The following is an 18,229-nucleotide window of genomic DNA, read 5'->3' as shown; positions in this document are numbered from 1 at the left end:
CATTCAAATCAACTTCCAGGATCAAAAGGTGTTTTAAGATGCACTATGCTACTGTTACTCTTTTCTTACAAAAATACTGTCAATAGACAGCAACAAAAGTTTCTGCATGAAACAAAAACACATATCAGAACAGCTAGTGATCTTTCCACCATCTTGGAGAAAAGGGCAACTTCATTATGGTATTCCAGGACTTAAACAGCTGCTGCAAAGATGAAAGAGGCCCTCTCTTCACAAGGAAGCACACTGAGAACTAAAGTAGCAAAAAGTACAAGATACAACAGGAAAAGTTTCATCCTAACAGAAAAATAAAATATATAACAAGAACAGTCATTCACTGGAGAAACTTCCTCAGGGATGTGTCAGAGCTCCCATCACTGGGAATTTTCAATATATGATTGGACAGAGCGATTGTACCAGATGATTTTTGGAGTCCCCTTCTAAGTTAGGCTGTTCTAGGACTCAACCCACCAGAGATCAGTACAGAACACACCTTGCAGGCTCATATTGAAGAATGTCTTTACAGTACAAGACCTTGTTTCAACTACCTAAGCCTCTGTCAACATTTTTTTTAAACATTATGGCACTGTGAAGGTGATTTTAGAATTGCATTCATGGTACTCCAGAACATGTTTCTCCAGCACTTTCTTTCCACCTTGAGGTGCTGAAACTTAAGTAAATTTGGACAAACAAACATTCATGCTTAATAATTATGCAGCTGCTTTTGCTGCAGAAAAGTAGTCATGATGACATCACAACTTGATGCAAGAAATATGAAGTGTGTGGCTAAAAAGCAGAAAGCAAGCTTCTCCATCAGTCATATACAGCATTTGCCACAGAACTTCTCTTTTCACTTCCAAAGTTTACAAAACATTCCTCTTGATTCTTCAGAATGTATGAAAAATATTTCATTGCAGCATGGTCAAGAGATAATGTTTCGATTTCCTTTAGAGTGTTCTCAATAAATATTTGTGTTGTATTATATAGAATGATCAAAGTTAAAAGTCATGGTATCACCCAAGACATGGAACATTTTACATCTATAAATGTCACAATGTACATCCCTCAAAGAATTGTAACATGGACTGCAGAATTGTCTGGAGACATCCCTCGCTACCAGTCCCACACAGGTAAAAAGGGATCTAGAGATATACTGCCATCCTAATCTTCACCCTCTCGGCCTACACGGCTGCCTTACTCAGTGGAAGCATCAAGCTGGGACACGCAACCAGAACAACTTTCTTTCAGCTGACTGCAACAGAGGAGGGATCAGTTTGCAGCTTACAACTTTTTGGCTGATGGCATGCAACAAGGAACTATGTTTTCCTTGGAAACAAACCACAGTGAAATAAAGCTGGTGCTTTCAGCAATTACCCACACTGTCTTCCACAGATTCACAGACAATGTTAGCACAGACTTGCTAATGGAACCAATAACCTATGCTCTGGACAATACTTGATTGTTTATGAATGTGAGATCATCGTTTACATCATGTTAGGATGCTTAAAATTAGCCAAAGGTACTCGCTGTGGGCAGCATGAATCCCATTAGGTACTCCCTCTATTTTCTTACCATAGCAGCTAAGCCTTCACAACAGGAAGACTGTTGCTGGCTGCAGAAATTTCCAAAACAACTCCCATACCGAGCAATTAAAATAAACTTACTTCAGATTGCACTTCCTTCTGAACTAAACTCTAATATTGCCAGGATTTGATAGGAAGAACAAAGAATGAGTAGTAGCAAAATAACTTTATTCTTTTGCAACTTTCACTTATTATTTTTCTTTCTGAGAAGATGCTGAAGTCATCACTTGTCTTTGTGATAGCAGTCTTCAAACGTATAAATGTCTGCCTAGTCTTAATTTCTTTATAGCAAAGCAAATGCATGTGATGTATGTACAGACAACAAGCCATAAGGAAAGTTTTGCATTTTCAGCATGTCTTCTACTTCCAGTACCTGAGGAATCACAGGTAACCCCAGTGGCTTCCTTATGTTCCTTGGTCAGACAGAAAAAAGCACTCAGGCAGCAAGTGACTATGTAGGAGCCTGTACCTATGGAACCCATTTCACTCTCGAATATAGTATAGCACCAGGAAAGAGCTGAACACCAAAGAGAAATACTGCTTGCAAAGGTCAGATAAGCCTCCAAAACATGGAAAGCTGAAAGCATCTTAGGGAAAACTTTAACTCCCAAACACTGCTAAAATTGAGTACTTTACACACATACATCCTCTCATCACAAACTTCCAAATAGCAAATATTTCAAGAAAAAGATACATTTCTTTCCTTAGGAGTTTTCCAAAGAATGATTACGTAACTCTCCGAGAACCTTTTAAAGCAAAATGCAGGAAATAATTAAGCAAAATTTTTCATTCCTATCTAGTTAACCTAGTAGTGTTTGGTTTCAGTCAAAAAGCTCAAACTCATCTGCAAGAAGCAGTAAAAGGTAATGAAACAGCTAGAAGGCAAGACTCAGCACACCACCCTCTGCTACTATAGGTAGCCTCTTCTCCAGTGGATCCACATGTACTGCCAGTGTCTCTAACTGGAAACCCTTCCATGAGACAGCCACATAAAGACCTCATTCCTTCAGAACACCAGCAGGTTATGTAAAATTATTACATACTAACCCTTACCTTCTTGGCCTGCATGGTCGACTTAGGCAGTGGAAAAAGAAAGCTGGGACATATGACTGGAACAACTTCCTTTTGTACTGAATGGCACATCACTTTGTGACTTTTGCCACTTGTTTACCCAATATTTGCTGTAACATCAAACTGCATCTTTTTACTTTGCAGGTGTAGCATTACCCAAAATAGGCATATCAAATAGTTATTATCACAAATTTCTCTACTCAAAGAAAGAAAAATGCTTCAAAAGAAGAATTAACAGTTCAGTTAAATAAAAGAAAGTTGCACTGAAGGACTTGATACACTTCTAGTTTTACATTCAAAATGGAAATATCAGGTCACAGCAGCTGATTACAGGACAGTTTTCTAAATAATATACCAAACATCAACCCTGTGTTTATTTTTCCTGGCTACTTTTCATTCAGACCTCAACAATCCCTTCCACTGACATACCTACAGTCTTGTCTATTTTATATTTACATACTAGTAGAATTTAATATTCAAAAATTCGGATGGGCTTGTGCAAGCACATGTAATAACTGGCAACTAGGAATTTCCTCATTTTACTTCAAAGCGTAAAAAATACACAAATTTTAGAACTGTGTTATATTCCAACATTACTTGACAAAGCATCTCAAACATATTTAGGTTGCTATTACACAGCAGTAGGTATTTACCTATAGCTCTGGCTCTCAAGCTGAAATCACTGCACAGTCTTTTCAGTCAATCGAGATCATTTGAAAATCATATGATCTTCATATGATGGACTAGCACTGTGACACTGATCCCATTCTTAAAGCAGATGAAAAATTGAACCTTGCAAAACCAAGTATATACTTATATACCTTTAAGTATATACTTATATACCAAGTATATACTTAATGACCTTTACAGGAATTGCTTTATAACAGATATTCCAAATCAGTGACTGTTTGTGCTACCAGTAACTTCATATATATGAATGATTCTATTTGATTCAATGGGATTACTCATATGTAAAGGTATTTCAGAGGCAATTCATCATTTAAAATTTATAAGGAAGATGAGGTAATTAAACAACTATAAAGGCTTTTCTATAGCTTTTTCTTATGTAAACAAATTTTTAAACAGATGTATCAGATAGAACTCTAGTCAAGAAAATATCATAAACTAGAAAATGTGTATTTTACAGTACTAATGGTGTCTCTAAAAATCTTTAAAGAATGTTTATGTGTATTTTTTATATAAAACATTTCTAAATCTAGAGTTGTATTTAACAGTGGCAGAATTCAATCTCACTGATGAATGGTTTAGTGTATTTATTTTTATTTTCTTTCTCATATTTTTATGTGTGTGTAGGTGTGTATCTTAACAGTGAAACATCTGTTTGTTCTGTGTTCTGACACAATTTACACCTAAGTAAAGTAATGATGTAATAGAAATTAGAACTTGGCACCATTAACATTACTGATACATTCACCTTGTCCTCAACCACAATGTCTCCTAGACACAATAAAGGTGTAGCCAAAGATTTATCCTGCCAATAAGATATAGTTATAGGTCCCATGAAGACTACTGACACTGAAGTACCAAGTATGTACTGGCCTTGGACTTAGCAGATAACATGCCAGTTTTGAGACACATTCAAGTTGACAATAAATCAGTATCACAGTTCCAATAACAGGAAAATATACCTTAGAGGAATTATTTCTATTAAAACATCCCACTTTTGAGTCAGCTATTAAATGGTAATGATCATGATGGACTAGGCAGTAGGGGGCTTTGTGTTTGAAATGTGCAGACATTTCACTACAAGTTTATTTTTTAAAAACTTATGTGATTTTCAATTGCACAGTATTTTCCCCTTAAATCAATTATATTTTCTTTTTTAAAAAAAATAACCTAAACAAAAGATGTTTTACTAGAAATTTCATTATGACTTATTTTCTGTATCTGCCCATGCAAACACTTCCACAGCCTCCATAACTCCTCCCTTTTGTGCATATAAAACCCCAATAGCAATGGAAAGCTAGAGAGAGCAAGCTGTACAAGTTAAGTACTTCTTACTAAATTGTAAATGTATTTTTTCTCTCCCTTTCAGAACTACCTCAATGCGTACCACCAGCAATTGCATTCTAAGAAGTTTGTTAAAAGGGCCTCAATTTCTTGGGGTGTATTGGTTATAACTATTTTTTTCAAGCACCCTTTTGAACTTCTTTTCAATTTTCTGTTTTTGATGATAGTCATGCTGACAACTTTTTTTGGTCCATCAAATTCTGTAGTACAATTACATGAATTTACTTTTAATAAATTACCATCTTTGCATATATCAGTCAAACCATGAAGACTAAACACTTGCAAATAAAATGCATTATTAATTTAATTGTCACAGCCTATTTAGCTAGCTTCTATTAGTATTTGCTATAATATGCAATGTATCAGAGGGCAGAATCAAATTCAAAACATAAAGAATAAACTGATTATATTGTCCTAGAGAAATTAAAAAATAGCAAGCTTGCAAAATTATAATCAAGGCATTAATGTTTTACATAGGTACGAAAACTACATAACCTAATTTATAATATGTTTATGCCCAAAGTGATGGTTTAGCATGCAGAAGAAGGATTTCTTTGGTTCCTAAAGCCATTAAAAGGCACAAAACTTTCTCATAATAGGAGAGGAAAGGTGGAAAGGCAAGCAACAGTGTTTTGGCATTTACTGCAGTAGTTCACGTGGCTTAAACTCCCCCCATCTCCACAGAGGGACTGCTACTAGAAATTTATATTGTTGTTGTAGCTCCGCCACTACTGTTTGATGCTGCTGTCCATTAAGCTGAAGTGCCACCTGAAAAGGTATTATGGAAAAGAAACACCCAAAAGATGGATGATGAAAGTGCACAGAAAAGGGCCTCAAGTCACTCCAATTCCACCTGCCTATGCTGGAGGCAAAGCCTCCCCAGCCATGCTAGCCAGCAGGGCAGGGAGGCTGTGGGCCTCAGCAGGGCTGCTCTACTCCTTGGGCAGCCAGGGCCTGAAAACCTGCCATCCTCATCTGCTTCCTCCACCTTGTGCCATGCTGACCAGCCAGCCAGAAAGCCTTGAAGGAATAGGGGAAGAAATGGGGAAAATGGCCACAGCCAGGAGGCTTTCAGAACAAAACACCCAAAGAAAAGCCAACAACTGATGTAGTTTATAGCATCCTGCTTGTTTAGGAATTCATTTCAAGATGATCATCACTAAAAACATGCCTCTCAGGCTAAGATACTATATTTGGAAATCTATTGTATGTATCCTTTATTGTGAACATATTTACTAGGGTAATGCAAGTTATCTCTACATTGTATTTATGATGACTCTACAGTAAGTACCCCCTTGTAAAAGAACATATTGATATTGAATGTTTCCAGTTATAAAATAAGCCACCAGAGCAAAACACTTTTTGTAATTGTTGTGCTATGACAAGAGATAACCAACATAAACTTTATTATGATATCTGCTTTGATGAAACTATAATTGTTTTTTCAATGCATCATTGTGTATTTTAGATTAAATAGAATACCTCAAAACTCTTGAATAATCAAATGTTAGGGAAATTTCAGTTAAGCCCTTTGTAGAAGAAATCTTCTTTAAAATAAAAGCACCACCAAAATCGGTGCTTAGTCAAACCAAGACATATATGGGTTGCTAATTTAAAACTCTACTCTTAGGTCCCTCTGTGATTTAAGTGTGACAAACTTAATAATGTGTCTAATCGACCACAATTTCCATTGTCTTTAACAAGAAATGAACGTTGCTCAGAAAGAGCTTTGCTGTGTTCTCCTACAGCTCCTATCATTTCTTGTCCTCTTTTTTCATATCAAAACCAGAAAATGCTCTTTCTTTATGAGAGCCTACCCCCAAAGAATGAGTTACAAGGCAGTAATACTTGAAACAGTATCAAGTATCCAGCAATGAACACCTCCATATACCCAGGCTGAAAGGGAATATGCGATCTTTTGGCTATCCAAAACACATCAATTTTCTAGTTGGCCCAAAGATTCAATGAAATAGCAGTAGCTAAGCCACAATGTGCCAAATAAATCTGAAGCAAAATCTGTTTATCTGCAAACACAGTGCCATTGAGTTTTAAAACACAGTTATATTTTAAACCACATAAAAAATAACCTGCTTGCAAATAAAGTTGGAGAATAAGTAGCTGTGTACAGATTGAAAAAATAAATTAAATCATTTTAAAAATAGTGAAAACACCAAATCTCCCTTTCTGCCCAAGAACAATAGAGGAAACTTTCTTTTTGATTCCTCTGTGGCTTTGATCTCTTAGAAAACAATTTTATAAACCTATGAGCATCAAGGCCAGCATGAAAAGAACAGAATGGGGGAAAAAACCAAAAATACCCAAACATTTGATTTTGTACTGAGAGGGACATTTACAACTATCAAAGTTTTGAGAAAATAATATCACCTTTAAAAAAAAGCCCGAAAAGGTGCAAATCCTACATCTTCTACATGGAATTTCTTTCTACAGACATGTAATAACCATGACATCAGAGCACTTAAACATGTTGGACCTCTGTAGGAGCTGAGGTAAAAATCCAGATGGCTTAGTTGTGGGCAAGCTAAATATTCTATGAAAGATTGCTACATACAGTGTAAGATACAATGAAAAAGAATTTTAAAGCGGTTTACCTTTCTTTGGGTGTGCCAACTCCGTGTTTGCCCAATAAATGTGTATTCAGATGCTTCTTCATCACAAATGCCACCCTGTCAAACAAAGAACAAATGAGAAAGATTTTACTAATTTTTTTTATTTTTTTTTTCTGTTTTGAGCATGCACTTGAACATATTTCATTTAAGTCAGACCTTAAAAAAACCCTCCTCTGCTAGGATGTGACTTAGACTGGGGAGTCCATTCTGCAACAACAGACATCCCTCATTTTGCAGTCCCTTGGCTTTTTCTCATACAAGTCCCAACCATACATCATTAGTCAAAGAATGGAAAATCTGTTTCTCACTCCCTTTGCAAATTAGAACACCTTACACATTATACTGATAATATAGTCTATTTTACCTAAAGAACATTTTCTGACGTTATAAAGCAATACAGTTTTAGTTACACCTTTGAATTTATTTAAGCTTGATGGGCCCGTCCTGCAACCTTTCTTCATACAGGTAGTTCCATTGTTTTTAATGAGAAACATGAAAAAATAGCAAGATAAGATGCTTTAATCACTGCTTATGCCTAGTCAAACTTCATTGTATTAATTATTTAAAGAGATACACATAGAAACAAATTAATAGCCTTAGTTATTTTATAGCCCTGTGAAAAAAAAGGATGAAAAACATGAAGCACATGTTCATGAATACACTATGAGCAGGAATATTGTTCAAACTGGCAAGACATCCTCCAAAGCACCAACAGCAGACACAAAATACATACTACCTGGCATCATGTTTCTACCAAACCAAACCAAACCAAACCAAACCAAACCAAACCAAACCAAACAATTTACTTTCATTTTGATGACATACATAATGGAACAGATAGAAGCCTATCAAGCACTATTCTTCTGCTGATAAGACCATAACATCGATTTAATTATGTCATGTGACTGCTTCAAACAATTTAGATATCAGACTGAAGCTTCGAACTAAAATGGTTCTCTCGATAAGCAAAAATTTTACTGCTGCAACTTTCAGTGTGAAAAGGGCTTGCAAACATTTTTGTTAATTATGTATTACAGCTGTCCTTCATAAAGTTAATTACTAATAGCTGAAAGGCAATAGACTCTATTTGCATATGTACATGAAAGGCATGACATATGCAAAAATATGATTTTAATTAGCATTCCATGATATGAAGGGCTACAAATCAAACTGGCATGTTATAAGATTTTTAACATTAAACGCTGAATTCATCTGGACGTGTTTGCAGTAATGGACAATGGAAGGACTGTAAAACACCAGCAGTATCGGGTATAAGAGCCACAAAAGCAAAGACACAGTACTTTTCCTTTACAATTATGTTAATTTAGCTTTTCCGTGTCTGATCTTCTTTGGGCACTTGCACATTATTACAGAGAATCTTTCTTGTGCATCCCTTAAGGTGTAAGAATATAATACTGTCTTATTTAAATGGTATAAATTTCCTTATTTTTTACAAAAATACATTTTAAATGTATACTAAATACTTTTCCGTACCAAACTTATTAGTACAGCATCATAACTATTTCAATTATGAATAATCTATTAAACCTTTACCATCATTACTACACAAGTGTCATCAAAATCACTGTACATAGGGAAAATAATTGTAACAAAATAAGAAAATGTGTTCTAATAAAAGCATAAGGCATACAAAATGTACTGCCCTTGCTTTTCAACAGGAATAGTATTTCCACACAGCTGTGGAAGGCACCAAATATATTTTCATTTAGTAGTAACTGTATTTCCTGTTACAAACTTTCATTTTCCCCCTTCTCTAAAAGAAAAATAAACTCAATGAAATTACTGTGGAAGAGCAATGTGCAATCAGAGTTCTAAAGGAATATTTTGCTATTTGCATGGAATATAAAGATTCCAACCAGCTACAAGGTATTTTCAGGGAAGCAATTTTGGTTTCTGAGCCCATTTTATAGCTTACAAACAAAGGCTAACCATTTCATATGCCCAACAACTGCAGGGGGTACAGACAGACATACCTTTCTGCAAAGTCAAAGACACAGGCATTGGTAATAACTTGAAACAAGTAATCTCGCTTTCTGCCTCCACTCTGTTGCATCTATATTCTAGCAACCATTTTGTTGCTGTTACACAGCACAAATAAAATGAACCCTGACTCAGTTTGTGTCTCAGCACCTGCTAATTTTAAGCTTTTAATGTAAGGCTCAAAGGCCTCAGACTTGAGGAGTGCAGAATGCCTCAGTGCAAGTCTGGAGCACTCCACATAGCTCAGGGTCAGCTCCCTACTTTAGAGAACCAGAGTTTAAGAATAAAAGCAGAGTTGCTATTTTCATAAGAAATTGAGAACTAGATAACAAAAAATTACCAACAGAGACAGGCATTATTAAAACAAGGGGCAAAGTCTAAACAACCTTGTTTGGATGCTGAGTTTGAGGACCACCCACTAAAACAAACAAACAAACAAACAAACAAATGCACAGAGAGACAGGTGAAAACTATTTGGTTTTGTACACTAAATCCTGCAGGTGTTTTTCAGAGAGGTTGTAGCAGTATTTGCTGAATTTACAAAAGAAACACAAAAATGCTTTCCATACATTCAGTAACTCTAGGTTTTGAAGAAATTAATGGTTTAGTAGTCAAAAAATAATGAGTTTATCTACTCTATTTACCTCTGCTGAGGTAAATCAGTTATTCCCAAGCTACTGCGAGAATAGACATGGTTTAGCCTTGGCCTTTTGAATTAAGATAAGGTTTACTGGCATCTACAAGGACTGAGTGAATGCTTTTAAGATATATTGCACTGATATATCTTCAAATCAAGAGGAATCTTTCCATCAGCAATTGGTAAGCAGCAATTCAGGCTTCATCAAATTTCCCATTTCTTGTTTTTAGTTCTAGTGGAAGTATAAACATTCAAATGTTAAAAACTAACTAGTTTCAGAAGTGCATCAAAAAGGAGCAGAAAAAAACCTGTAATTAAAATACTGTTTCAAGTACATGCAAACCAGGCCATACTAGAGACCTGGAACCAGTTTTACAAACTCTCATCTGGACAAATTCATTCTCAACCCACATGAAGACAAGTCACAGCCCAGCTGCTCTCCTGTGGGTCAGGTTTCGACAGGCAGAAATGTCTAGCCTAGACATCCATGTCATGGTTACTGGGAGTTCCCTTCATTTGGTAGGAAGACTACTAGAAGCCTCCTCTTAAAGTGGCGAGTAGGCAGGACTTCTTTTGCTGGCAGTAGCATTATGTTGGGTTAACTTTTTTTGTGACTTTCAACTACTCTGGCTTCAAAACCAGCAAAATCCTCAGTCATACACTCTATGTTGAAACTACAGGATAAATTAAAGACAAGTTGAAAAATTACACAGAGCTTTAGAATAGCATCTTCATTCCCTATAGACAACTTTTTCCACAAAGACTATAAATAAAAATTACTTTAAATCATAAATACATGAGCACCTTTCCCAAAATAAGTTTGCAGAATATTCTGGTTTCCTTTTAGAAGAGTTGTGGTTTGTAGGAACGTGACCATTCATATGCCATGGCAATCTTCAAATAGTATTTGGACACTCTCTCAGAATGTCTGTAACTGATTTAGGAGCCTCTATAGACTTGTCTTCAGTTATAAAAGCACATTTTAAAGTACAAAAGAAACAAAGGGACTTCTAATTCTGGGAATAAAGAAACATACTGGAACATCTTTACTTCCACTTTTTATTCTAGTGTAATAGAAATTTTTCAGCATGTACAATGTTTATCATCACAGTACCCAAGGAATAGGAATAATCTGTCATTTATTGTCTGTTTTCTATTTTCTCTGCGGGGAGAGAACTGTTCTCTATGAAGTATCTTGCTCTGAGAGGGCAAAAGATTCTAAGTTTTATTATATTTTGAATCCATAATAGCTCTTTCCTTTTGAATAAGTACATCACTGGCTTAGTGAAAAACCTAAAAAAAAAGCCCCAAGAAACCAGAACCAAACACACAACACACACAAACCAAAACAAGCATTCTGGGCCATAAAGTCATGAAACCTGTTATTTCCTGCCTGAGCACCAAGTGCTCAGCCTTGGCCTAGTTCCAAGGAAGGAGCTACATCTTACCTCTACCAGAAAGTCACTTGAAGCCATGGTGACAGACCAGTCATTGTCTAACTGCACATAACTGTTGAGGAGGGCCAGCACGGGAATTTATTTTTGTGGTACTCTACAAACAAGGTATCAGGCAGCTGAAGAGCAATTTTAAATCACTTCTCAGTGGATACATTGCTCTCTGCAACTGCTCTTGGAGAATTTATCTTACAGACAACAATGTCCAATGACAGCAGAAAAGTCTAGGAGAATAACAATGAATATCTAGCCTTTATTCATATTCTCAATATCCTTTACATCTCCTTTAAACTGTCTAAAACCTCTTTATACACAAATTTAACTCTGGGAATACAGGTAAGCTAGTGCATAACCCAAGTACATAGGTTGTTTAAAAAAGCTGCTTGAGAGCCTTAAAAAAAAAAAATCAAACACATAAATAAATCAAATAATTCAGTGCTTTGTTTTAGCATAGGTTTCAGGCACATAGAAAGGATAGAATGTTTTACCATTTTGGATGAATCAGCTCGGAGATCTGACAGCAACAAGGAATAGTAAGAAAAAGCATCTCAAACTTTTATATATCATCACAGAATATAATGAAATAATACATTATCCTGTTCACATCAGGTTATGTGTTCTGTGATCTGTGCTTGCATTTTTGTTCTTGAATCTTCACGCAAGGCAAGAAACAAGAATATCAAGGCAAGCTTCACAGATGATTCCAAGAAGGGGGAATGGGATATGTTCAGGTAAGTAAATAACAATGTGGAGTCTATGGTTCTTACCACCTTAATGAAGCATTCTTGTTCTTACTGTGTCTTGAAAAACACTGGAAACCCTAATTGTAGTTGAATGTGTGGTTCCCATGGACCCATGCACACCGGAGTAGCAACCAGTAGGAGAAGAAATAGTGCATTTTCTCAAGAAATACCAGGATGCGCATGTATTTCAGAACATTCAACAAAACTTGTATATGTAAGTACAGATTTTTGCAAGTACTTGAGTTGTGAAGCAGTTGTTTTATTCTACCCAAAGTAGAACTTCACATATTCAAATCAGCATTAAGTCAAATAGTATTTAAACAGTGTACATGAACTAAAAACTTTAAGTTTTTTAATTCTCCAAATTATATAATCCAGACTCCAAATCTCAGGTCTCCACCAGGATTTTGTATTCAGCAGGTAAACTTCAGGAGCAAGAGCACCGAGGCAAATGCAGAACTGTTCACAAAGCAATGGTTTTCTGTGAATGAGTGAGCTTTTCTTTCCATGCATCAAAAGTCTAAATTCCTGAAAATTTCTTCAAGTCCATCATTTGTGGATGTTTGCCGATTCTGAAGGGTCCAGACTGGAGCTCTTGCATGACTGCGCGCAAGGGACTCAATTTAAAAGAAAGTATCTGGCAGGGCAGAGTCTGGTGTGGAAGATATCCCGTAGTCTGAAAGGTTTCATGCCCTTTGTGACAAGATGTCAGGTTCAAGTAAATATCAGGCAGGGCGAAGTCTAATGTAGAAAACATCCAAATATCTGAAAAACTTCATGCCCTCTATGACAGGACGTCAAGTCCTAGAACCCTGCCTAGGAAAGATGGGGTTTTCTCCAGACCCATTTAATAGCCAAATGAAGCAGGTCTTATTGCTTCCAAATAAAGGATATGGTTATTCCTTGTAAATTTAATAAAAAAAAATCAAAAACATTTCAAAAGGTTAACAAGTCATGTGTGATCATGCCGTCTGCGATGCTGAGCACGCTGTGACACGCTGCCTTCTACTCCCTGCTGACCCCATGTGTCAAAGAAGGATACGGCTGCTCTATGCTCCACCCTCACCAACACAGGTAATTAAACTGGGAAGTAAAACATATCCATCTATCCACATCTTCAAGTGTGTATAACTTGGCAGAATGGAAAATTCAAACTTTTCCTTTTGAAAAGAGAAACCAAAAGAATGTAAATGAAGACAACTTTGCCATCACTCACAAGACCAGAACCCAGATAACAATGGGAAGATATGATGGTAATTTATGAAGCCTAAGACCAACATAACTTTTGAATTTCTGAGAACTATCAGAATTTCTGCTTCAATTTTCAGGGGTTTTTGGGTGTTGTTTAAGCTTGGGGGGGGAAGGAGGGCTTACAATTTTCCATGCAACAACCAAGTATGTTTCTTAATTATTTATTAGCTTCTTTTCCACAGAGAAGTTTTGCTACTGAAGTTTAAAACCCAACATTTTCAAGTGGTTTTTATGTTACTATAAAATCATCAATACAATGACTATGACCTTTTCTTCTAAAAATATCTCATCTCTTTTTTAATGTTACTTGTAACATGCTAGCAATGAAGCCAAGCTGCCCAAAAAATAAAGACAACAACTTGTATTATCAGAACACCGGCACACAGTTAGCACCCAAGGTAGACTTGACTATCACAGCCACTACTGTTCCTGCCTTGCTTTGAACAGGATGACAGACAACAGGATTGTCAATGTGCTGTTCAATGACCTGCATCAATCTCAAGAATAATTTACTGCTATATCAGACAGATCATTATGGATGAGTTGCGCACTATCAATCAATCAATCGACTGTGTTGTTCCTGCATATTCCTGCATCTATCAACCAGAAGAGAGAGACATCCCTCAACATACTCTTGTTGCTCTCTGCCACCAATCTGCTATTCTCAAGATGGCAAAGAATTATTAGCCCACAGCCATAAAGTAGTAGCAACTGGCACAATCATCTCCTCTTCAATGTTCTGGCAGAAGAGACCTGGGTACAAAGAAAGAGCAAACTAAATAAAACAGAAAACTTCCTCTACTGTTCCACTTTAGCTTATATTGCCATCCGAAGTTGTTGGGTCTTCTCACCATCCCACTTTTAAGAGATGAATTTTATAATATAAACCATCCAGGACAGAAATTTAGTCTGTTATTTCAAGGACTGTAGCAAAAAAAAAAGGGAATTCATTGGCAGCATGTATATAATTTCCTCCCCCATGAGGCTCACTTACCTGTGTGCCTCACCTGAAGTTACTTATTTTGTAATGGAAATCAAAAAGGTTTCCTGCAAGTTAGCTAAGGGTCCACTCTGAACCTTTTTGGTTTGAAGACATTGTGTAGTGGTGTTTTATTTTAAATACAAAAAGTACTCTTCAATGACAGCTGCAGAAATAAGCCACATCCAGCCAGTGGTAATTATCATTTGTGAAGGCACAGTCCTCCAACAGGCATCCTCCCTGGAGATCAATCCTCTAACATAAAAGTGAGTTGAAACTTAAGAGGGGAATTGTGAACTTTCATATCTGAAGACACAACAACAAGTGTTAACTGTAAGTAAACAAATGGAACTTTGCTTTTATTGACTTGAAGAGCAAACTTAAAATAGCTAAACAGTGGCAAAAACTTTCAAGTCAGGTGTTCCCTCTATCAGAAAATCACCTTAAAAATATATGAGAAAATTAGTACCACTGCAAGAAATGTTTGTTTCCATACTCAGAGAAGTTAATGAATGTTAAGTGATAATGTTAGACAGCAGCAGTACATAATTAGATTTCTGAACACATCTTACCAAATCACTTCTAAGCTAAAAGAATCACATGTTCTATTAATTTTCATTGGTTATTGAGCATCTGTAACTGTCACCTCTAACAGGTGTTTGGTAATCTAACAGCTGCACAAATACAAAAAAAAAAAAAAAAAAAAAAGAAGGAAAAGACAGAATCACAATGTGATTTCTCTAGTGCTGCTATCAACCTCTCCAGTCTACCACAATGCAGAACCTTTTTTCTTAAAGTCTGAAATGCAATCCTAGGTTTGGAGTTGGGAGTGCCTTGCATTTAAGAGAGATTAACGCAAACATCCAAAACCAGGATGTCACAAGAAAACATACTTGCCATGCTAAATGAGGCTGAAGAAATGCTTTAAACATAAATGAAAGTTTGCCTCTGTAAGCATTGCAATCCAGAGTAGTGCTTTACCAACCTTGCTAACCTTGCTACCAAGACACAGCTTATATCTTTTATTTTTTCATGATTTTTATACCAAACATTCTCATAACACTGATTCCTCCCTTTTCCATTCTTTCCAGCTTCTTCAGACACTGGCTTGACTTTCTACTCATAATCCAGTCCATTTCCTAGCATGCTCAGAATTTCAGATAAAGAATTTGATGCAGTAGGCATCAGTTTCACATATCATCATTTAGCATCTGGAAAGCAACAGCAGAATAAACAGGCAGAAATTCTTTAAAGTAGATTCAATCTTTTGGGTGAGTCAGGTGAACCACATCTCTAGGTACCCTGAGAGGGTTTTTGAAATACTGGACTTTCTGTAGACAGTTTGTAAAGAGCTTCCTAGTGATCCCAAGGAGCAAAGTCTACACCTTTTGAAAGTGCAAGAAACAGACTATAAGACTATCTCAAAATAAGGATGTTCCAATGACTTTCTACTTAAAAGTAGAATCGATAGAGACAAACAAATATATTTAATATTTTGCTATTCTTAAATAAAAAATCACTTTTGATGTAGCTTTTTCCTGACGGCTCAGAAATCACACTGCAGACTGAATTACCAAGTTTATGCAGAGCTTCTACAGGAAGAGCTATCTTGAGAACAAAATTCTCCTCATCAAAAGAATCTACTGTTGCCCGTCTTTAAAAGAAATCAAAACAAATCTAAAGATAGTTGATTTGTCGACTAGAAAATACATAGGGCCTGCAGTAGCAGTGCCACACACATAACGCAGTCAATTCTGAAGCTATAGTGCCTGTGGTCTTTTGCAAAGTTGAGAAGTACCAAGAAAGGAATGAGATGAATAAATTGGTCACTATCTGATGACTGAACTGCTCAGAAGTCATACACAATCAGAAGACATACACAATTTTTATTGACAATTTCCCCACAATTTGAAATGCTGCTGGTGATAGATGGTGGCTGGAGCAAAGACTCTGCAGTCTACTTGATCTGTGAGAGTAGTGAAAATGTTGCCCTAGGTCTCTGCTTGACATAGAAAAGCAAGTGCCGGTTGATTTGTTTATTCCCAAGACTTAAACTCAGCTGTAAAACACATCCTTTTTGCCTTACATCCAGGCATTCCACAAGACTGTTTGACTTCAGGTAGAAAGCAAAATACTTCAGAATATCATTTTGCCAAAGTAGCTGCATAAAAATAGTAAATCTATGACAGCAAGACCTGATCTGCAACCATCAGTAGTACCATCCACATGCATGAACCTTTAACAACAGGCTGGTCAAATCAAAACTGACTGACTCCAGCCAAAGAAATAAAAGAAATAAAAAGAAATAAAGATCATGTGGATCACATTGGTTTCAGCCCACAAAAAATGCATCTAATCCTTGTACCCCCATAAATATGTTTAAAGTACAAAGATGGTTCCAGTTTTCCTTGTCCAAGGGCTCTTGGGCACTGGCCCTGGCCATTGCTACCTCAAGGACTAAGAACCACCTAACACTGTGTCATCAGGCCAACCTTACACTTGACAAGCATGTCTGATTAATGTTTGATTTTTCTTTGCTGGAAGACATTTTTGTTAGCACTTGAGCATAAGTAAAAGCTCAGAGCTTTCATCTTCAACTGACATCTCAGTCTCTCCAGATATTCCCGTTACAGCCATGCCCAGCTCTTCCCAAAAGTGGAGTGTTTCAACAACCTCCTCCTACCACTGAAGAAGGAAGCTCACTGAAGAAAGTAACAGTCTCTCAGAGCAAATCACAATATGCAGGTCCAGACAGACTGTTACGCACTATCCAAGTATTACAGACCTATGAAACTCTCCTAAATTATGGCACTGATCATAGGGGATGCAGATGATATGATGAGGAGCACAGAAGTCTATCCACATAAAAATTCTAACAGTGGTGTTACTCCACTTATCCCATAAGAAAATGCTAACACCTCTCATTGCTTCAGTCACATACTTAGCAGGGGAATCACTGGAGTTGCCAACCACAGTCTGGTGTTTCTCAGATATTCCTGTGATAGCCAGCAGGAGTCACTTCAAAAATCCAAAGCCAGGACTGAAGGGATTAAGAGTGTTCACCTGAGACAAAACTGTCATTGAAGCAATAAAGACAAGAAAAAAAAATCCCACAGAATTTAGATGGATGTTTTACACACACATACACAAAATCAGCCCACATTCTTGCACTCCAGTAAGGATGTTGCATGCACTTGGTATGAAGACTGTCATCTGTCTGGAAAAACCACAGAAATATAGATCAGACAAATCAGTACAGTCATAAAGATGATATCTGTGACACAGCAGAAGATGTTCTCTGGCAAAGATTACTCCAATTCCAGCCAGCATCTGAGATTAACTCTGACCATTTCTGGCCACAAATCAAACATGAGAGATATAGGAACTACATAGGTGCCCAATGGAATTGAGGAAAAAAAAAAAAAAAACATCTTTGATCTCAAGGGCCTGGATAAACCTACATACACACGCTGAACAAAGAAGTGAAGGAAAAATCAGTGTAGTCTCAAACAAAAGCTTAAGGCATGCCATGTCAAAAAAAAAAAAAAAAAGAAGAATTTACAAACTACAGAAAAAGATGCAATAAAAGGAATGTATATTGCGAACAGGAAAAATTACAGAACTTCAGTTTTATATACAAAGTGACAGCCTGGTCCTATGAAGAAACATAAACCATGTCTAAAAAAAATATTATTTTTTGAGTATCTTCCTGAAATGAAGTTTCAGTTAAAGGGGTTTTCCTTCCTAATCCATGCTGTCATAGAAACCACAGCCCCATATATCCATACTTGAGTATCCATAAATACTCACGTGCCATCATGAAATTATGGGATTCCACAGGTCCATTTTCAGTAG

The 18,229-nt window shown here is 36.5% G+C and overlaps 1 protein-coding gene across 5 annotated transcripts in view; it reads right to left on the bottom strand.

Moving 5' to 3' along the window:
* ZNF407 (zinc finger protein 407) overlaps positions 1–18,229 on the bottom strand; it is a 338,932-nt gene that overhangs the window by 195,339 nt on the left and 125,364 nt on the right. For all 5 annotated transcript variants that reach the window (XM_086894220.1, XM_086894248.1, XM_086894239.1 and 2 more), the window contains exon 4: positions 7,292–7,366. In XM_086894220.1, coding sequence (XP_086750346.1) covers positions 7,292–7,366 — 75 coding nt within the window. The remainder of the gene's footprint in view (positions 1–7,291; positions 7,367–18,229) is intronic.

Source organism: Cyanistes caeruleus, chromosome 1 (genome assembly GCF_971803275.1).
Source record: "Cyanistes caeruleus chromosome 1, bCyaCae1.hap1.1, whole genome shotgun sequence".
In the NCBI taxonomy this organism is placed as follows: Eukaryota; Metazoa; Chordata; class Aves; order Passeriformes; family Paridae; genus Cyanistes; species Cyanistes caeruleus.
The sequence above is the reverse complement of the archived record's forward strand: the minus strand, read 5'-3'. Positions and strand labels throughout refer to the sequence as shown.